Here is a 22,155-nt window from a genome sequence, read left to right on the forward strand (position 1 = left end):
CAGAGCGTCATAAAAACGTGATAGGCATACATATTTGTATAGACCGAGAATGGCAATGTTAGCGGGGGATATGAAGAGGACTCGTGAGAGCTCTTAATAAGGACGTGTATGATTACTTAAAAGTTTATTACGGTGATAATTTCATAAATTATTTTAATAGTAACGGTATATTTCATTGGGATGAAGATTTAAGAAGAATTACTATACCACGTATCAGAGAGAGAATGAGAACGGGGGACGTTAAAAGTATATACGTCAAATTTAGCGGAAAAGCCGCGAAATTATTAGGTTTTCATATTAATACCGGTTATGAAATATATGGCGGGCGTGAACTGAATGAACACGTTTCCCTTGATTCTCTACCTGATAATTGTGGGGTAGATTATATATGTGTATACGGATATGTTCAACCGACGATTTTTGGCGGGAGACTAGTAAATATATTGGACTGTTTTACTTTAGCAAGTGGTAGAGGAAAAGGAATACATAATACAGTCTACAAATTGTTGAACACGAACATCTTGGATCAGATTTCTATTCTTATCACGGATCAAAACGGTCACCTTTTACATTTCACTAAAGACTCGAGTGTTACTTGCCTGCTCCGTATAAAACCTAGAGGAAAATTAGATGAATAGGTGAGTATATAACTCGATGTTCACCCTTGGCATTCCTATTCGTGATCGTAACACCCTCGAGTCAAACTAGAACTTGCGAATCAAGCTCAACTTAAATTGTTTGGGAATAGTATAAACAGTAAAATGAGAGGTTGTTTTATTCGCGCTCCTTCAGAGGCGGAATTTAAAAAAACTATTTTTATCAGACCCTTTATTAAGGAGAGGAGCGGGATTTGAGGATATTTCCGTTTTCTATCCCGGCCGCAGAAGGGGAAGCGGTCGGCCTCATAAGTGTAGTTATTGCACGGAAAGTGCTTCCTTTTCTATTTAACGCCGCGAAACCTTCAGTTAATGAATTCGGTAGATCTGTGTTATCTGATATGGTAAACAGCGGTTTACCTTTAAAAGAATCCATAAAACGAAATGGTATAAGGGCCCTCAAAACTACCGGACAACGAATTTTAAGCGGTACTGGAAGGAGAAGGAGAACGAGACGGAAGAAAACAGTGAAACGTTTAGTTAGACGGTCGAGTGTGGGAGGAAAGAAAAAACGGAGGAAGAGGAAGGGCACACGAGTTAAATCTAGGAGTAAATATAATAAGGACGTGTACGATCTTTTGTAACTCATTCATCAATTGACATTCGGCGGGTACGCACTCGTTCTACCCTTCATCTAAAATTATATAAACACAAAATATGGCTAGCGTAGTTCCTAACATACCCGGAACTGGTAATCAAGTTCCTGTTTCATCGTATATTGCGGGTATATCAGAATTTGTTACCCGAATGTTAATAGACGGAGAATTATTGAAACTTCAATTAATTCAAAGGAAAGACTGGATTTTACACCTTGTAATATTTCCATAAATCAAGTTCTATCTGATAAATATATAGAATTTCGCATTAATGGGGTGGCAGGTTCTTTCTTAGATTTGTCAAGTATAGCTTTAGAATTATATATCTCAATTGATAGGGACGGTGCGCAATTAGCGGATGATGTCACGTGGCCGTCGTTAATGGTATTAGTAATACATTATTTAAATCCGCTTCCGTTTTCTTGAATGAAAGTTGGTGGAATCCTGTCCTGTATTTAACTATCAATCATATATTAAAAAATGTTGAAAATGATAAAACCCTCGACATTACCTACCACCGGTCGGGCGGGATTTTTATACGATGACTATCATGTAAACACACGGGGTAACTCGGCAATTTACAAGCCGGTACCTTCGGTCAAAACCGGCAGGTGGGAGACGAAAGTTATGGGTGACATTAAAAACGAGGGGCGTGCATACATATTTTCCACTTCTTTTGGATATAGCGACTATAGACATGTATTTACTGGATTCAGTTGATTTGAGACTTAGGCTCGAATTAGCGAATAATAGCTGGTTTATGGGCGCCCACACAGACGGACATTTAAATGTGTTCAATGTAGAAAAGGCTAAATTATGGATCGATAGAGTTACCCCACATTATAACGCAATGTCGGCTTTAAATGAGGCGATAGCAGTTAATCCTATACAATATATATTTGATAAGACTTTATACAAGACATACGTTATTGGGCAAAATGAAAATTCGATTTTTAATGATCAGCCTTTTAACAGTTGTATACCTGAAAAAAATCACATTGGCCATGATTGATATGGAAACATTTTTCAGGTAATTACGCGACCAATAGTCTATATTTTCAATCTTTCGATTTAAATAATATACATATTACCGTTAATGGAATACGGTATATAATATTCAATGTAGTTTCCCTAATACCATCATGCAATTATATCACGAGACGCAGAAAAGTATAGGGGTGGCGGTGATAATCTGATCACTTATGATAGTTTTAAAAATGGTAGAGCTATTTACTGCTTTAATTTTGTGGTGGAAAAGATGTTGAAGATTCCATGCCAGTGGAAATTTCGGCAAACCTGCGAAATATCGATCAGGCTGGGTACGGCTACGCCTAGCCCTTGCATTATTTTACTTTTTGGGGATACCAAGGGTATTTTAACGGTGGATGCGGATAGGGTTATTCAGTGTGATGTTAGGGGTTAAATGGAATGGATACAAAAGAAATTGAAAAATAAGTTTAAAAGGTTCACTCGGTGACCGGTTAAATATTTAGGTGTGTTCGCTTCGGATGAAGTAGGATTATTGACATTGCCAGAAAGTAGAATTAAACCTTTAGTTTTTATATCTAATACATTATCTTCGTCTACTGATATTAATATTGTTGGTCATTGGGTATGTTTTTTACGTGGAAAAATCACCTAGAAATATAATCTTCTTTTTTGATAGTTACGGTATAAATCCAAAAGTTTATTCGAATGACTTCTCTAAATTTATATTAGCGCATCCCGAATATAACCTCTATCGCCTAATAAAACAAATACAACCTGATAAATCGTACAAGTGCGGTCTTTACGTTAGTTTTTTTGTTCATTGCGTGAGTCACCGTGGTGTGAAAGCAGTATTATCCTTAATACAAAATGTATTCTCATTCACTCGTTTGGGAGGTAATGATAAATGGATAACGGGATATTATTTTAAATGTTGAAAAAGTTTAAATGTTCACATTGGAGGTCGGGGGTCAAACGTGCTATTACGTACAAGGAATGTCTCCGCATCTTGAACAAACTAAGGTAAATGCATATTTTTCTTTGATTTTTATATTACTCCATTTACATTCTATTAAGGATATATTCTATATATGTATCATACACCTTCAATCACATAACTTTTTTACTTATTTCAGGATGAGCTGTGAGGATCATTCGCCCATGAACGTCGGTGTTAATCTGCTAAGACGTCTTAGTCGTTTCCTCTTAAACGTTTTTTCGGCATATCAGGTTAAAATAAGGATACACGTGGAAGTTATATTGGGATGCGTGCTGAGACGGTCTGACAGCGATTAGTGTATTGAATTTGTAAACTCTTTATGTGGTCAATAATCCTTATGAATAATTATATAGGTGTTTTTTTACTATGCCCATAATGCATTTGAACGGAAAAACAGGGAAACGGAGAAAAAGAGTGCGTGTTTCTATGGAATCAGGAACTATTATTAAATAAATATATAACACATCGGTTTTTACATACCTTCACCGGGTTGCTCGTTTCCTTCAGTAGTGGGTGGTGGCGAAGTTGATCGGGGGTTGCACTGTTGTGGGCTGCCAGTGGTAGTTGTTGCATCTCCTGCTACTTCTTCTTCTTCTTCTCCTGCTTCATGGTCATGACCCGTTTTCACCTTCCTAATAAATGAGTTTGGGGCTCCAAACACATATATGTAATGGTGTCTGACTTGAGTGGCTACTTCGTCGGCTGACAGTTCACTACTAGAGTTATTTCCCATATCTGAAAGGGAGGAATAATGACTGTTTTATATATTCCGCTCTTTTTCAACGGGTACATTATTTTATAAGAATATCTATTCCATATACAGATGAATCTTATTGGTGTTTTTTAATATTTACTATACTCTATGTTCAAGTAAATGGAAAGTGTTTTATATGCTACTTACTGAATAGTGACGGAGGGAAATGACGTTTCGGTCAAGAGAAATACTTGTAGGGACGGAGGGTTGGTGTGTTGACTTACTCTATACACTTTGGGTAAGGAATAACATCAATTTTCCCTTGTCGGTTGTATTTATGGTGTACAGTTGGGAAGTAATAATCAGGTGTGACATATGATGTTTCGATGAAGTATTGTATTCCAAAGATGAAGTTCACGCCTTGTAGCGATAGAATTTATCCCCATTGGAGGAAAGATGTGTGGAAGTTTTATATATGAGTCATATGTGTGTGTGTGTGTGTGTGTGTGTGTGTGTGTGTGGACGGCCTTTGTTGTGAGGAAATGATAAGGCTTGTTTATTCGTGTCTGCGAGAAACATGACCTGGAGTGATACTGATTTTGATAAAAATGAGTCATGTGTGGATGACCTTTGGGTGAGGGAATGATAGGACTTGTTTATTCATGTTAGTCTGAATCATTGCTGGGAGAGGCTTGATGCTTCGTCACAACAGGTTTGTAATCAGTGATTGTGATAAAGGGGTCTTGGTAGCGGGGCTTTCGTAGTTCATTTATCTCTTGAAGGATTGTCACATCAAGACGTGAAACTCTCGCCATGGCTTCATCAGCCTCCTCTTGTAAGTTAGTGTTTTCGGGAACTTGTCCGAAAATAAGTTTCAGGAAGAGGAATATGTGTCTAGTAGTGGCCACTAACTGTGTGACATGCAGGAATACGGTGTTGTGGCGGACGTCATTCGAGCTTATCCATATGCCGAATTGGCAGGTTTTCGATATTCTCGCACTGGTGCATCATATGCCTGTCTTCGTGATAGGGGCATTGAAGGGTCCGCCATTGTGAAAAGACCTGAAAATATCTTGGGAAGGCCACGAAGAAGTTGATCTACCCACCATAGCTACCTTATTAACACAATACGGTATTGGTGCCCCCATTGAAGATAATGAATACGCGCAAAAGAGCGTGGCTTATTCCAAAGATGAAGATCACGCCGATCGTTTGGGCAGAGATACCAAACAGATGAGGTTCAATCACTTTTTTTCTTCGGTCAAGAAATTGAAGGAAGAATTATTTAAATCATCGTATGACTATGCCAAATATATGTTATCTTTCCGCTGGCATCGGTCAGAGCGGACTGGTTAATACGACTTGGTTGAATCAAATATTTACCTGTGTTAGCTACATTCAGTGATGAAATGAGCAAAATTGGTAAAATATGCTGCGTGGCTATAATGAAAAAGAATTTATCCTGTTGGAGGAGAGGTGTGTGGAAGATTTATATATGAAAAAACTTGTTAGATAAATTTAAAAGCTTTGAGGTGTTAGATGAACGTCGTCGTCTTCGATACACGGTCGGGAAAGTGCTGGAGAAGATGTTTGTGGTATATACTAAGGGGTGTGATGTCAAGGAACAGGTTAGAAAATATATAGTAGCCGTAGTATGTTTCGTTTGAAGTATTGTTTTTGAAAAAGCGAATGCGGCTAATTATCGCGTTCGTGTTTGTACAGTTTTTTTTCTAATGTATGTATTTGTATGGAATATTAATTCATTCCCCTGTATTTTAGGATTGGTTATAAAATATAAAATAACAATTCCGTCTGTAATTTGATTTTTCAACCTCTTTCAAACTCTGTATAATAAATAAACAAAATTGAAATGTGTACCTTTGTCCTTGTGTTCGCCACCTAGATTATGACTCAAATTCTATGAAAAATAAAATTTCACGTTGGCGTGAAGTCAGCTGGGCAAATATGGCGATAAGGTCTCGTTTCTTCATATGTGTGTGTGTGTGCGTGATTCATCATCAGATAACATTGACTCTGATATGGTTATTGGGGGAGATATCACATGTGGATGAAGTCAGTCGCCAAATATCCTTTATCATGATACTCTGAATATCTAAGCAGCTGTGTGATATATATAAAACAAAATGTAACGGCTGAGAGAGAGAGAGGGAGAGGGAGGGAGGGAAGGAGGGAGGGAGGGAGGTAGGGAGGGAGAGAGAGTATATTCGCAATATGCATATATAAATTTAGAGATTTTATAGGAGGAGGATGAGGTAAACGTCCCGGTTACTTTGAAAACAATTAAAGGGGACATGAGTCGCAAAAAAAAACAGTGAACTGAGTCTATTTGGGGTCAGGGTGGGGTCAAGTTTATTCCCGTAGATTACGTGACATCACAGGGGTAGAAAAGTGGAGTCAATTTGGGGTGGGGGTTGAAATGTTGGTTTTTTATTCCCTGAGAGTTATGTGACGTCACAGGGGTAGGAAAGGTGGAGTCAAATTTGGGGTCAGGGGTTGAAAGAATGGTTTTATTCCCAGAGAGTTATGTGACTCACAGGGGTAGAATAGTGGAGTCAATTTGGGGTTGGGGTGAGGGGTTGAAATGTTGGTTTTTATTATCCGGCGGAGAGTTACGTGACGTCACAGGGGGTAGGAAAGGTGGAGTCAATTTGGGGTCGGGGGTTGTTGAAAGAATGGTTTTATCCCGCCAGAGAGTTAACGTGACGTCACAGTGTAGAATATTAGTGGAGTCAATTTGGGGTGAGGGGTTTGAAATGGTTGGTTTTTATTACCGGAGGAGGGGTTGGGGACGTGACGTCCACAGGGGGTAGGAAAGTGGAGTCAATTTGGGGTCAGGGGTTGAAAGAATGGTTTTATTCCCAGAGAGTTTTACGTGACGTCCACAGGGGTAGGAAAGGTGGAGTCAATTTGGGTCAGGGGTTGAAAGAATGGTTTTATTCCAGAGAGTTACGTGACTCACAGGGTAAGAGTGGAGTCAATTTGGGGTGAATGGCTTGAAATGGTTAGGTTTTTTTTATTCCCTTATAGTTATGTGACGTCACAGGGGTAGAAAAGTGGAGTCGATTTGGGGTTAGGGTTAGCGCCCCCCACTAATATGAGCTCATGTAGTACATGAGCTTGTAAGACAAATGGAGTCAATTTGGGGTCAGGGGTGGCCACGCCCCTGAATAGTGGAGGGTTGAAAGGATGGTTTTATTATTTCCCTTATAGTTATGTGACGTCACAGGGGTAGAAAAGTGGAGTCAATTTGGGGTTAGGGGAGGCCACGCCCCCCTAATATGAGCTCATGTACGTACATGAGCTTGTAAGACAAATGGAGTCAATTATGAGCTCATGTACGTACATGAACTTATCATACATATGGAGTCAATTATGAGCTCATGTACGTACATGAGCTTATAATACAAATGGAGTCAATTTGGGGTCAGGGGGGTGGCCACGCCCCCCAGAATAGTGGAGGGTTGAAAAGATGGTTTTATTCCCTTATAGTTATGTGACGTCACAGGGGTAGAAAAAGTGGAGTCGATTTTGGGGTTAGGGGAGGCCACGCCCCCCTAATATGAGCTCATGTACGTACATGAGCTTGTAAGCAACAAATGGAGTCAATTATGAGCTCATGTACGTACATGAACTTATCATACATATGGAGTCAATTATGAGCTCATGTACGTAACCATGAGCTTATAATACAAAAATGGAGTCAATTTGGGGTCAGGGGTGGCCACGCCCCCCAGAATAGTGGAGTCTTATATGGGGTCAGGGTGGCCACACCCCCCAGACAAGTGGAGTCTATATGGGGGTCAGGGTGGCCACACCCCTTTTGGGGGGTTTTTTTTGGGGGTTGTCCCGACCCCTTTTTAGGCCTCACGTACGTACATGAGTCAATCAGGAGGGGGGGGGGGGTAGCCACGCCCCTTGGGGGGTGGGGGGCGGGGGGCGCTAGAAAGAAAAGTGGAGTCTATATGGGGTCTTTTCCTCTACTATAAGTCTTATTTATTTCCCATAAACTTTATATTTTTCAACAGTCAGAAATATATATATATATATATATATATATATATATATATATATATATATATATACTGGTAAAATGTTCTGTTACAACAGATTTCCATATAATAAAAGGAGCCCATAAGAATGCCAAAATGTAGAAAGTAAGTACTGTATTTCATAGACTGCTGTCTTTCTCTTCAGGTAGGCAATGAATGTTTTAGTTAAAAGTTAAAAAAAGGCGGTATTTATACCAAGATATTCATCCACAGTTAGCCGTTTAAGTACTAGATCACCCCTGCTGATAATTTCTCTGTAATCTTCTTAAGCGTTGGTTGAAGGAAGATTTTATCTATGATATCTGAATCCCAGGTGCCCTTTGAGATGTTCATTACCTGTCTTTGTTTAATCAATGCTAACTGTATCATCTGGCTTTTGTACCAACATTTGCTGCTATAAATTACATGTAACAAATTCTAGTATATTCTGTGATTTTGGTTATTTATACAGTTAAAAATAGCTGAGCTCCGTTGTCCGTACCTAACTGACCATTTATGTTGTATTAATCTTTGGGGAAGTGATTTTTCTGTAAAACCAATGTAAGATTGGTCACAGTCCAGGCATGGGATTTTGTATACTCCTGTGTCTTTGGGGATTGTCCTTTTGCTGGACGTTAATCATGGATTTGGCTAAGGTATTTGAGTAGGTAAAGGCAAAAGGGTTATATTTTCCAAGAGTCTGGGTCACCGTGTTAATACTGTGCAGGTGTGGGATTTTTATTTTATTGTTGGGTGTCTCTCTGGTTTTGTCTTGAAGAGTTCGGTAGAAAATTATGTTTGCTTTGTGAATCGCTTTCTCACTTATATGGTCAGGAAATCTGGGGAACAAATTCTTAAGGCTCTTAAGAATGGGTTGCTGGCTAAACCTATCTTGATAGAAATGTCATGATAACTAAAGTAGTGAATGTATGAAAGCGAGAATGTTGGTCTTCTGTATATGGTAAATTTATATTCTGTCGTGTCTCTAATTATTATAGGAATTTTGTTATCTGTTTCCCATTCAACTTTAAATTTGATGGTGGGCACTAATGTGTTAACTTTGAAAGGAATTCGTTGAAATTGTCCCACCTAATATCCCAGAATGTTAGAGTATCATCTGCGTATCTCGTCCACATGTTTTTGGGTTTTATTGCATTTATTACTATAGTTTCAAAGTATTCCATGTATAGATTGGCTAAAACAGGACTTGGGCTAACCATGCTACTCCCGAATTTTTGCTTATAGAATGGATCCCCGAATGAAAATACGTTATTAGATACATATAATTCAACTAACTTCATTATTTTCTCAAGAGCCAGTGGGAAATTATCTGAATAGGGGCTAACTTTACCCTCATAAACTGTCAAACGTCCTGTACTGGTACTTTTGTGAAATAAAAATCCCACACCTGGACAGGATTAAGATGGTGACCCAGACTCTCGGAAAATCTAACCCTTTTGCCTTTACCTACCAAATACCCTAGCCAAATCCCTGATTAACATCTGACAAAAGACAATCCCCAAAGACACAGGAGTCAACGAAATCCCATGCCTGGACTGTGACAAATCTTACATCGGTTTACAGGAAAATCACTACCCCAGATATTAATATAACATAAACGGTCAGTTAGGTATGGACAACAGAGCTCAGCTATGTTTAACCATATAAAAAACCATAACCACAGAATAAACTGAAATTTGTCACGTATAATTTATTGCAGCAAATTTCGGTGCAGAAACCAGATGATAGAGTCAGCGTTGATTAAACAAAGACAGGTAATGAACATCTCAAAGGCCTTCTGGTATTCAGATATCATAGATAAAATCTTCCTTCAACCAACGCTTAAGAAGATTAAAGAGAAAATATCAGGGTGGGTGACCTAGTACTAAACGGCTACCTGTGGATATATCTCTTGGTATAAATACCACCTTTTCTGTAACCTTTCTCATTCATTACCCACCTGAAGAGAGACAGCTGTCTCTAGAATATAGTACTCATTTTCTATATTCTGGTATTTTTATTATATATATATACATACATACATACATACATATCTATATATATATATATATATATATATATATATATATATATATATATATATATATATATATATATATATATATATATATTGGTTTTTGTTTATTCTAATTACAGGAATTGGTGTAATGTAAACAATATCAGTTACACAACATTTTGGTGAGATGAGTTACCAGATTCTGGAAAAGATTCCTTTTTTGAAACCGTTAATTTCAAAACCTTCCCATAATCATTGTTTTCCTTTGGGTGCAAATTAATAACGATGTGTTTTTTAATACTAACATTAAATTTAACTTCTCTTCAGTTGTTAAAGTTAAAGAAAGGAAATTATTTTATAACCTCAGTTGGATTAGGAGTGACACGACCTATACCATAGAATATGGTTCGAATTACTATGTAAAGGGTAGGTAGAAACGGGGCATTGTCATGCTCGTTTTATTTTACTAGATTTTCTTCTATTTTTTTCATCACTCTGGCAGGTAACTGGGTCAGCTTGAGTGCGTTTGAGTATTCAAGCAAAGTTAAACTCTGTCACCCTAACCGGTTCTCGAACGTTGCTTGTGTTTTCGAAATCATATCAGCAGTTAAGTAAGATATGTAAAGAAGGGCTGGGATAAATGACTGAGCAGACATTGGCGCCTGTCTTCGCCTCACTGAATTTTACTGAAATCTGAGTGATTAGGTTTATTTTAGGTAAACCGTTTGACAAGGGATAAAGTTGTTTTTATTAAGAACTGCCTTTCCCTTAGGTATAAATAAATAAGACGTGAGCCTTCAGTTAGAAGATCTATAATCCTTCACTTTGCCCTGGATGATCGTGAATTAAATACGTTTCCTACCGTCATTAGGAACAACTGTTTGCAATGTAGTAAATTAGTTATTTCTTGATAAACAAAATGCAATCCAGAAGGCGAAAAAGAAAATACATATACTTATGTTCCAGCGAATGCAAAACAAATGCGAGCGGCAACGCTTCTCCCACACCGACCGAAGAACCTCGACGTTCTGGACGAGTGAAAACTCCCTGACAACACCGGATCCTGTACTGAAGTCCGTCGACTCGGAAAACGGCATTCCCCTCGGCTGAGAATCCATGGCGTTAGTTGTCTCAGTCGCTGAGGCAACAGTGAAAAGTCGTCGTTGCAACAAAGATTTATTCGTAGTTGGGGGGCCGATCTCTTTTATTCGCCATGTTTACTAGATTTTACATACGTGCGCGTTCATAGTAGTTTATATGTACAGTATTAATGCCTTAGTTTATGTCTGTTAGCAGAAAAAAGCATAATTTCCCAATCATGCATTCATGTTTGATAATACACACACACACACACACACACACACACACACACACACACACACATATATATATATATATATATATATATATATATATATATAATATATATATGTACACTTAGGTTCCAGCTTCTTTTATGACTTGTGTGTCCTAGTTGGCAGTGATCTCTTTCAGTTGAAAGACCTGGTTTCGATTCTGATGGGAGTCAGAAATTCATATATATATATATGTGTGTGTGTCAACTTTTTTTTAAGGGGAAACATTAGGGATGAGGTTGCTAGTGCCAATCTCTTGTTCTTCAGCCCATCAGATGGTGGTACACATTCATAACTGGGTGGATTGGTGGGTGTAGGCCGGGAGTAATCCGTAAGCCCAGCATATGTGAGCTGAATGCTGCACCATTCACCATGGGCGTGATCCAAAAAAGAAGACTATATGGTGATTAATTTTTTCAAGGAGAGGAAGCTGGATGTTTTTGGCAGTATGTGTAGGAATAAAAGGAAGGAATGGTGATTGTGTGTGGCATAGCTGAAAGATGTAGAACTATAGTCCATTCACTTAAGTTTGATTCTTGTGCCTACAAGACGTTTGTTTGGCGGCCTCTGATTGGCTGGTACTGGGAGGTAGGCCGCTCGCTCAGTCTCATTATTTTCGTCTGCGGCTTAGAAAACTAGCAATATGTTTATATTTCTTCAATAATCTCAAGCTTTGGTCAAGCTAGGAAAGTTTTGGCCATGCCAAAGGATTCCGTATTAATTGTACAACTATGTCATCTTTTTCTGAAATCAATAAGATAAAATACAAAGGAATTATGAGTAAAAGTGGAGAGAGAAGTATTTGATTCTTTATACCTGTTTTTACTTATCATCGGATTTTCCATCATTAACACGATCAAGATGAAATAAAACTTGTATTTTCATACAATAAAATCACCCTGAATACGCTGGTGCTTTCAGACTTTGGATGCGTGAGGTATGTGAAGAGAAAATGAAGAATGTGTCTTATTATGTTGCATCCGTAAATGATTCGAGTTGATGGTATTGCTAAGAGAATATGATCTACAAGGCGTTGTTGCGTTGATCGTCTCAGCGAGAGATTTGAATTGCCAATTAGCGATATAAGAGGTTGCAGTTTCGACAATATTTACCATGTTACATCATTACATTTTCTTCAATTAAATACACAGAATTCCCATTATGACTGCCAAACATTTTCAATCCAATATCATACAGTATGTCTGGACATATCTGATAAGGAAAATAATAATAATCAGATGAATGCATCTGGTAACATTTGCCAAGATCAAGGAGGGAAGCGGGGAATTCAGTCCAGCAAAGAAGTTGAACTCTATGAACAGACTTTGCACTCTTCAACTCAGCCTAAGCTTTAATCAGGTTGTTTCAGAATATTGTTTTTAATTTTATTATATGAATATATTTTCAAGCGAAAGAGATATCAGAGACTTATTTGAGTGATATGAAATAATAATCTCAGTGAAATAATAAACAACAAAGAATTAAGGAAAATTGACTTCCTTTCAGGCTGAGTCAAGTACGGATGCAACATAATAAGACATATTCTTAATTTTCTCTTCACATATTACACGCATCTAAAATCTGAAGGCACCAGCGTATTCAGGGTGATTGTATTGTATGAAAACACAAGTTTTATTTTATCTTGATGATATGAATTATTAAAAATCCAATGATAAATAAAAACAGGTATAAAGAATGAAATGTTTCCTCTTCAATTTTACTCGTTGTAATTCCTTTGTGTTTTATCGTATTGGTTTCAGGAAAAGATGACATAGTTGTACAATTAATACCGAATCCTGTGGTATGACCAAAACTTACCTGTCTTGAGCAAAGCGTTAGATTATTGCAGAAATATAAACATATTGTTAGCTTTCTAAGCCGCAGACGAAAACAATGAGACTGAGCGAGCGGCCTACCCCCCAGCACCAGCCAATCAGAGGCCGCCAAACAAATGTCTAGTAGGCACAAGAATCTACCTTAGATGAATGGATTATAGTTAAAGGTAGTGTTTGTAGTGTCAGGAATATTTTGGGAGGTATTCACGCTGAAGTGGTATATGTCTTTGTCCTCGTTTACGTGTCTTTAGGCACCTGGTACAATGGGACTGTTACGTGAGGGTTGCACAGAAAATTAAACTTCTTTAGGCAGTTCATCATCTGAGCAGAGTAAGAAAACAGGTGTTAGGCACAATTCAACTTCTTTAGGAAGTTCATCATCTGAGCAGAGTAAGAAACCAGGTGTTAGGCACAAATCAACTTCTTTGGGAAGTTCATCATCTAAACAGAGTAAGAAAACAGGTGTTAGGCACAAGTCAACTTCTTTGGGAAATTCATCATCTGAGCACAGTAAGAAAACAGGTGTTAGACACAATTCAACTTATTTAGAAAGTTCATCATCTGAGCAGAGTAAGAAAACAGGTATTAGGCACAATTCAACTTCTTTAGGAAGTTCATCATCTAAGCAGCGTAAGAAAACAGGTGTTAGGCACAATTCAACTTCTTTTGGAAGTTCATCATCTAAGCAGAATAAGAAAACAGGTGTTAGGCAGAATTCAACTTCTTTACGAAGTTAATTATACGGGCATATTAAAAAAATAGGTGTTAGACACAATTAAACTTCTTTAGGAAGTTCATCATCTGAGCAGTGTAAGAAAAAAGGTGTTAGACACAATTAAACTTCTTTAGGAAGTTCATCATCTGAGCAGTGTAGGAAAACAGGTGTTAGACACAATTCAACTTATTTAGGAAGTTCATCATCTGAGCAGAGAAAGAAAATAGGTGTTAGACACAATTCAACTTGTTTAGGAAGTTCATCATCTAAGCAGAGTAGGAAAACAGGTGTTAGACACAATTCAACTTATTTAGGAAGTTCATCATCTGAGCAGAGTAAGAAAACAGGTGTTAGACACCATTCAACTTATTTTGGAAGTTCATCATCTGAGCAGAGTAAAAAACCAGGTTTTAGACACAATTCAACTTATTTATGAAGTTCATCATCTGAGTAGTGTAGGAAAACAGGTGTTAGACACAATTCAACTTATTTAGGAAGTTCATCATCTGAGCAGAGTAAGAAAACAGGTGTAGACACAATTCAACTTTCTTGAGGAAAGTTCATCATCTGAGTAGTGTAGGAAAAACAGGTGTTAAGACACAATTCAAACGTTATTTAGGAAGTTCACTCATCCTGAGCAGAGTAAGAAAACAGGGTGTTGACACAATTCCCCAACTTATTTATGAAGTTCATCATCTGAGCAGTGTAGGGAAAAACCAGTGTTAGACACAATTCAATTGTTTTTTAGGAAGTTTTCCATCATCTGAGCAGGGTAAGAAAACAGGTGTTAGACCAACAATTCAACTTATTTAGGAAACTTCATCATCTTGAGCAGTGTAAGGAAAACAGGTGTTAAGACACAATTCAACTTGTTTTAGGAAGTTCAATCATCTGAGGGCAGGGTAAGAAAAACGGTGGTAGTTCATCCAAAGTTCAACTTATTTAGGAAAAATTCATCATTGCTGCAGCTGTAGGAAAACATGTGTTAGATAAAAACAATTTCCAACTTATTTATGGAAGGTTTCATCATCTGAGGCAGAGTAAGAAAACAGGTGTTAGACACAATTCAACTTGTTTAGGAAGTTCATCATCTGAGCAGGGTACAGAAAAAACAGGTGTTAGACCCAACAATTCAACTTATTTAGGAAAGTTCATCATCTGAATCAGTGTCGGGAAAACAGGTGGTTAGAACCACAACTTCAAACTTGGTTTCGGGAAGTTCATCATCTGAGCAGGGTAAGAAACTAGGTTTTTGTTAGACACAATTATCAAATTCGTTAGGAAGTTTCATCATCTGAGCAGGTGTATGGAAAACAGGGTTGTTAGATACAATTCAAACTTATTTTAGGAAGTTCATCATTTGAGGCCAGGAGTAACGAAAACAAACAGGTTTTAGACAATTCAATTTTTTTTTAAATTTATTTAAAAGGAAATTTTAAAAAAAATCATAAAAACAAAAAAAAAAATAAAAAAAAAGAAGAATAAAAAGTGTTAAAGGAAAAAAAAAAATGTGTTTATAAAAAATAAAAAAAAAAAAATAAATTCAAAAATAAGAATTAAATTTAAAAAAAATAATTTGGTAAATTGTTTTTAATCAATTTGGTGTTTCTTTTTTTGTTTTGATAATTTTTAAAATTATTTTGGGTTGTTGGTGTTTTTATTTTAAAAAACAATTCTAACTTAAAAAAATTTAGGAAAAAAAAAAAGTCAAAAAAATTTTTTGATTGCTGTGTTTTTTTTTTTGTTTTTTAATTTGTTGGTAAAATAAAGAAAACTAGGAAAAATGTTTTTTTTTTTATTTTATTCTTTTTTTTTTTAATTTCTTTTTTTTGTTTTTTTTTTTTTTAATTTTTTTTTTTAATTTCAACTTTATTTAGGAAAGTTCATCATCTGAGTATGTAGGAAAACATGTGGTAGGAAAACAGGTCAACGATTTAGGAAATTCATCAATTCTGAAACAGATTAAGAAAAACCAAGGGTTTAGGCAAGAATTCAAACTTGTTTAGGAAGTCATCATTCCTGCAGCAGGTAAGAAAACAGGTGTTTAGACCACAATTCAACTTTATTTAGGAAGTTCATCATCTGAGCAAGTGTAAGGAAAATAAGGTGTTAGACACAATTCAACTTTATTTAGGAAAGTTCAATCATCTGAGCAGAGTAAGAAAACACGGTGTTATGACACATTCAACTTATTTGAGGAGAAGTTCATCACATCTGATCCCATAGGTAACTGTCAAAACAGGAGTTAGACAAAACATTCAACTTAATTTAGGAAGTTCATCATCTGAGCAGAGTAAGAAAACAGGTGTTAGACACAATTCAATTTAATTTAGGAAGTTTCCATCATCTGAGAGCAGTGTAGAAAAACAGGTGTTTAAGACACTATTCAACTTATTTATGGAAGTTCAAATCATCTTGAGCCAGCGTAGGAAAACAGGTGTTAGACACAATTCAACTTATTTAGGAAGTTCATCATCTGAGCAGAGAAAGAAAACAGGTGTTAGACACAATTCAACTTACTTAGGAAGTTCATCATCTGAGCAGAGTAAGAACACAGGTGTTAGACAATATTCAACTTATTTAGGAAGTTCATCATCTGAGTAGTGTAGGAAAACAGGTGTTAGACACAATTCAACTTATTTAGAAAGTTCATCATTTGAGCAGTGTAAGAAAACAGGTGTTAGACACAATTCAACTTATTTAGGAAGTTCATCATCTGAGCAGTGTAGGAAAACAGGTGTTAGACACAATTCAACTTATTTAGGAAGTTCATCATCTGAGCAGAGTAAGAAAACAGGTGTTAGACACAATTCAACTTCTTTAGGAAGTTCATCATCTGAGTAGTGTAGGAAAACAGGTGTTAGACACAATTCAACTTATTTAGAAAGTTCATCATTTGAGCAGTGTAAGAAAACAGGTGTTAGACATAATTCAACTTATTTAGGAAGTTCATCATCTGAGTAGTGTAGGAAAACAGGTGTTAGACACAATTCAACTTATTTAGAAAGTTCATCATTTGAGCAGTGTAAGAAAACAGGTGTTAGACAATATTCAACTTATTTAGAAAGTTCATCATCTGAGCAGTGTAGGAAAACAGGTGTTAGACACAATTCAACTTATTTAGGAAGTTCATCATCTAAGTAGTGTAAGAAAACAGGTGTTAGACACAATTCAACTTGTTTAGGAAGTTCATCATCTGAGCAGTGTAGGAAAACAGGTGTTAGATACAATTCAACTTATTTGGGAAGTTCATCATCTGAGCAGAGTAAGAAAACAGGTGTTAGACACAATTCAACTTATTTATGAAGTTCATCATCTGAGTAGCGTAGGAAAACAGGTGTTAGACACATTTCAACTTATTTAGAAAGTTCATCATTTGAGCAGTTTAAGAAAACAGGTGTTAGACACAATTCAACTTACTTAGGAAGTTCATCATCTGAGTAGTGTAGGAAAACAGGTGTTAGACACAATTCAACTTATTTAGAAAGTTCATCATTTGAGCAGTGTAAGAAAACAGGTGTTAGACAATATTCAACTTATTTAGAAAGTTCATCATCTGAGCAGTGTAGGAAAACAGGTGTTAGACACAATTCAACTTATTTAGGAAGTTCATCATCTAAGTAGTGTAAGAAAACAGGTGTTAGACACAATTCAACTTGTTTAGGAAGTTCATCATCTGAGCAGTGTAGGAAAACAGGTGTTAGATACAATTCAACTTATTTGGGAAGTTCATCATCTGAGCAGAGTAAGAAAACAGGTGTTAGACACAATTCAACTTATTTAGGAAGTTCATCATCTGAGTAGCGTAGGAAAACAGGTGTTAGACACATTTCAACTTATTTAGAAAGTTCATCATTTGAGCAGTTTAAGAAAACAGGTGTTAGACACAATTCAACTTACTTAGGAAGTTCATCATCTAAGTAGCGTAGGAAAACAGGTGTTAGACACAATTCAACTTATTTAGAAAGTTCATCATTTGAGCAGTGTAAGAAAACAGGTGTTAGACACAATTCAACTTATTTAGGAAGTTCATCATCTGAGCAGTGTAGGAAAACAGGTGTTAGACACAATTCAACTTATTTAGGAAGTTCATCATTTGAGCAGTGTAAGAAAACAGGTGTTAGACACAATTCAACTTATTTAGAAAGTTCATCATTTGAGCAGTGTAAGAAAACAGGTGTTAGACACAATTCAACTTATTTAGGAAGTTCATCATCTGAGTAGTGTAGGAAAACAGGTGTTAGACACAATTCTACTTCTTTAGGAAGTTCATCATCTGAGCAGAGTAACAAAACAGGTGTTAGACACAATTCTACTTATTTAGGAAGTTCATCATCTGAGCAGAGTAAGAAAACAGGTGTAGACACAATTCAACTTCTTTAGGAAGTTCATCATCTGAGTAGTGTAGGAAAACAGGTGTTAGACACAATTCAATTTCTTTTGGAAGTTCATCATCTGAGCAGAGTAAGAAAACAGGTGTTAGACACAGTTCAACTTATTTAGAAAGTTCATCATCTGAGCAGTGTAGGAAAACAGGTGTTAGACACAAATCAACTTATTTAGGAAGTTCATCATCTAAGTAGTGTAAGAAAACAGGTGTTAGACACAATTCAACTTATTTAGAAAGTTCATCACATGTGCAGAGTAAGAAAACAGGTGTTAGACACAATTCAACTTATTTAGGAAGTTCATCATCTGAGCAGAGTAAGAAAACAGGTGTTAGACACAATCCTACTTCTTTAGGAAGTTCATCATCTGAGCAGAGTAAGAAAACAGATGTTAGACAAAATTCAACTTCTTTTGGAAGTTCATCATCTGAGCAGAGTAACAAAACAGGTGTTAGACACAATTCTACTTCTTTAGGAAGTTCATCATCTGAGCAGAGTAAGAAAACAGATGTTAGACACAATTCAACTTCTTTTGGAAGTTCATCATCTGAGCAGAGTAACAAAACAGGTGTTAGACACAATTCAACTTCTTTAGGAAGTTCATCATCTGAGCAGAGTAAGAAAACAGATGTTAGACAAAATTCAACTTCTTTTGGAAGTTCATCATCTGAGCAGAGTAAGATTAGAACTGTTAGACACAATTCATCCTGTGACCATGACTCTTTAAACATGGTAATGCAACTGCAAGCCTCTTCATGAAATAGGCCGAATATTATGTCTACCATGTCAGTGCATGCCATCCGAGATGCAGATTGTTCTCCACTGCTGTGATGGAGGTGTTTCAGACTGTCTGTCCACAGGATAATCAGTCAGCTGAGAATGGACTTCGCTGCAGATTCTCAACTTCTGTTACTGTAAATTGCTTTGTCTGAAAAGGATTTGATAATCCCACACAAGTTTCATCAGCACTTCATATATATTTTTTGTAGTGTTCACTATCAGGGATTCTATGGATTCCAGTGTGATAGTTTTAGTCTTTATGCGTATGTTCTTCTGACCAGTATCCGGGAATAGCTTTCCTAGGGTGACTAAGATTTCTAATTTCTGGGCAGCTCTGTGGCCGATGACCTGATGGATAGCAGTTATAAACAAAATTTTTTTTAGAGTATTTCTCGGTCTGTGGTGCTGGTCTTAAAACTAGGCCAGCACTGGATTTTCTGATTCTTTGGATTCCTTGACACATCTACTTCCTAGTAATGTATTATATAAGTCCTCTTTTATCTATTGTAATTGTGAATAAGAAAATATAGTTAAATGCCATTGTTTTATGTGAAATTACTTAGGGAAAAGGTAGAATAATTGCTCAGGAGTTTATTTAAGTGTTTAAATCGTTTATTTGTCTTTGCATATTGTTGCTGTGGTATTGCCTATAATTTAGGTTAGAACCAACGTGTGTAGATTTTGCTGTTTTCAGTTCTACTTACTAATACAGTAATTCAGGTAAGAAAAAATTAATATATTTAAGTTTTCATTGTCATTTGGGTTGAAGTCACATCTAAGAGTATTTTACTGTAAAAAAAATGATTTACTCTTGTTTTGGAGCTCACTCACATGATAGAGAAGACGCTGGAATTGTGAAATGATTTGGGTCAACGATGCGTCTGAAGATATACTACAAAAGGATCGGATAATTTGAAACATGAATCTCAGATTATCTTTGGAAGCTATTTTTAAACTTTATGAAAAAGGGTTTCGTTCCTTTATAGTTTTGTCCTACATGAAAACGTTGTTGCGGACAAAGCGCCTATAATAGAGAGTTCCTCAAAAGTCATTGCCATCGATTCTCTAACGTGTACTTCTTAACCTCTTGAAGACTTCATAGCATGTAAGGATAAAAGGTATTCATTCAGTAGAAGTTGCGTGTGAATTATCGCTTTTTAGTACTGGCATATCCTGGACTATAATTCTCTGCCATTTATCGTCAACGTCAACTTTTTCGAGCTGGCCGACGCTAAAAAAAAAGTATCATTGCTTGCCCAAAGGCAATGATTGTGGACCAGTACATTCCTGTTTTTAATCTAAATTTAAATCATGCTTGCAGCAGATTCTATAAGGAAATTGGTGTGATTTATTACTTCGTGACATAATAGCAAAGCCTCTCTTTTGAAGAGGAATTCGCCTGACAGAATATTTGAAGATCCTTTCTTTTTAATCCACTGACTAGGGGTAATGTTATGGAAACCTGCGTATGAACCGAAAGTAATTATAGTGTCTATTAGAGTTCGCCTTTCTTCGACCTTTCTCATTGCGATTCCTCGCACTAAAAGAAAGGCTATTAATCCAGTATGATTCAAAATTAGACATAAAACGAAATCATTTCACTTTCATTCCCCTCCCTGCCACCGATATTTTTCATTTATTTTTAGCTGAGTTAGAAATATAGCTACAATTGATTCAGTTTTGAGTAAAGCATCACACTTTAGTGATGACTCCTCAACTTTCTTTTAAGGTTCAGTTTTTATCATCTTCAGAGTGGCAGTTCCAGCATTTTTTTTCTCATACGGAATTATAAGCAAAAACTATTCTAGATTGATTATTGGTTTCTTTTGGTAAATACCAAATGCAAAATGTCCAAGAGATGGGAATCTGAAGAAGGACTCTACGATTGTTTTTAGGTCTTCAGTGTCAGCCTTAAAAGTTGGTATTTCATGATGTTGAAGACGAATCTTCGGAAGAATCGTTATAGATTAGGAGGAAATGAGTAAATGAGGAAAAAATGGTAAGAATCGTATTATATGATCATTCAAGAGGAAATAGAGGATTCCATATTATAAAGAAAAACTTACATTGAATGAACCAGGTTCACCTGATTCAGTGATGATTGTGGTAATAAAGGTATTTAATTGAATTTGGCAGTTGGTCTCGTTTCTTTTATTCCGTTATATAATAGGTCACGTAAAGTGTGATTGTTTGTATAACATCACTTATAGTAATGCGTGCGAAGCGACATCTGCCTTCTGGCGTATTCGATGGTTATTAATGAATATAAAATGTTAGAAATGAATTCATTTTCTTGCATCATTGAGTGCTGGTGTATGTAAGAAGTTATCTGTATTTAAATTTAATTTGAGATACTCTACTGCTTCATTGTCTGGCGTCATTACTGCGATTTGAATAAACTAGATTACAGTTGACTGATAGCTTTTGTAAATAGGCACAGTAAACTTTATCGTAATTGGTTCATGAATCGTGATGAACTGAACTATTGATGAACGATGTACAAATCACTGCCTTGTGTCCCTTGACCTGAATCGTAGGTCCCGAGGGGGGTGGGGGGCGGGGGGTTAGTCCCCACACTGCACCTCACGTGGTATACTGTAGGCATTACTTAAGGGTCTTTGCAGCGTCGCGTCCCTTCGACCACTAGCTGCAACCTCCTTCATTCCCTTTAATGTACCTCCGTTCATATTCATTTTCTTCCATCTGACTTTCCACCCTCTCCTAATAATTGATTCATGTTGCAACTGGGAAGTTTTTCTTCAGTTACACCTTTCAAACTTTCCGTCAGTTTCTCTTTCAGCGCTGCGTGACCTCTTAGGTCCCAGCGCTTGGCCTTTGGTTTAAATTCTAGATTATATTCTCTCAGCCATAGGACCTGTGGATACTACCATGTGTATAGTGGCGTCACTTTGAAAGTTGCATGAACGAGCGAGAGAAGAACTTAAGTGAAAGGTCCAACTTCAGAATACTGTACCAAATACTGTATTCCTAACAGGGGAATATAGTATACCTAAAAATAATATAAAACTGTCTTACGCTGAACATCTAGTGCCAGTGAAATTCCAAATGTTAGTCTACTGCCG

General features: G+C 36.7%; 1 protein-coding gene across 1 annotated transcript; it reads left to right on the forward strand.

Moving 5' to 3' along the window:
- Nucleotides 1-4,746: 4,746 nt before the first annotated feature.
- LOC135216623 (another transcription unit protein-like) lies at nt 4,747-19,051 on the forward strand. Its single transcript, XM_064252005.1, has 5 exons — nt 4,747-4,768; nt 13,499-13,819; nt 14,039-14,239; nt 18,169-18,249; nt 18,528-19,051. Exons 1-5 carry the CDS (start codon nt 4,747-4,749, stop codon nt 19,049-19,051), a joined length of 1,149 nt encoding a protein of 382 aa, XP_064108075.1.
- Nucleotides 19,052-22,155: the final 3,104 nt, after the last annotated feature.

Source organism: Macrobrachium nipponense, chromosome 6, assembly GCF_015104395.2.
Source record: "Macrobrachium nipponense isolate FS-2020 chromosome 6, ASM1510439v2, whole genome shotgun sequence".
Taxonomy (NCBI): Eukaryota; Metazoa; Arthropoda; class Malacostraca; order Decapoda; family Palaemonidae; genus Macrobrachium; species Macrobrachium nipponense.

Coding starts and splice junctions, on each gene's coding strand:
- LOC135216623 (XM_064252005.1), top strand. CDS start 4,747: ATGGCTTCATCAGCCTCCTCTT. Junction 4,769..13,498: donor GGCTTCATCAGCCTCCTCTT/GTAAGTTAGTGT, acceptor AAACTTCTTTAG/GCAGTTCATCATCTGAGCAG. Junction 13,820..14,038: donor AAGTTCATCATCTAAGCAGC/GTAAGAAAACAG, acceptor AAACTTCTTTAG/GAAGTTCATCATCTGAGCAG.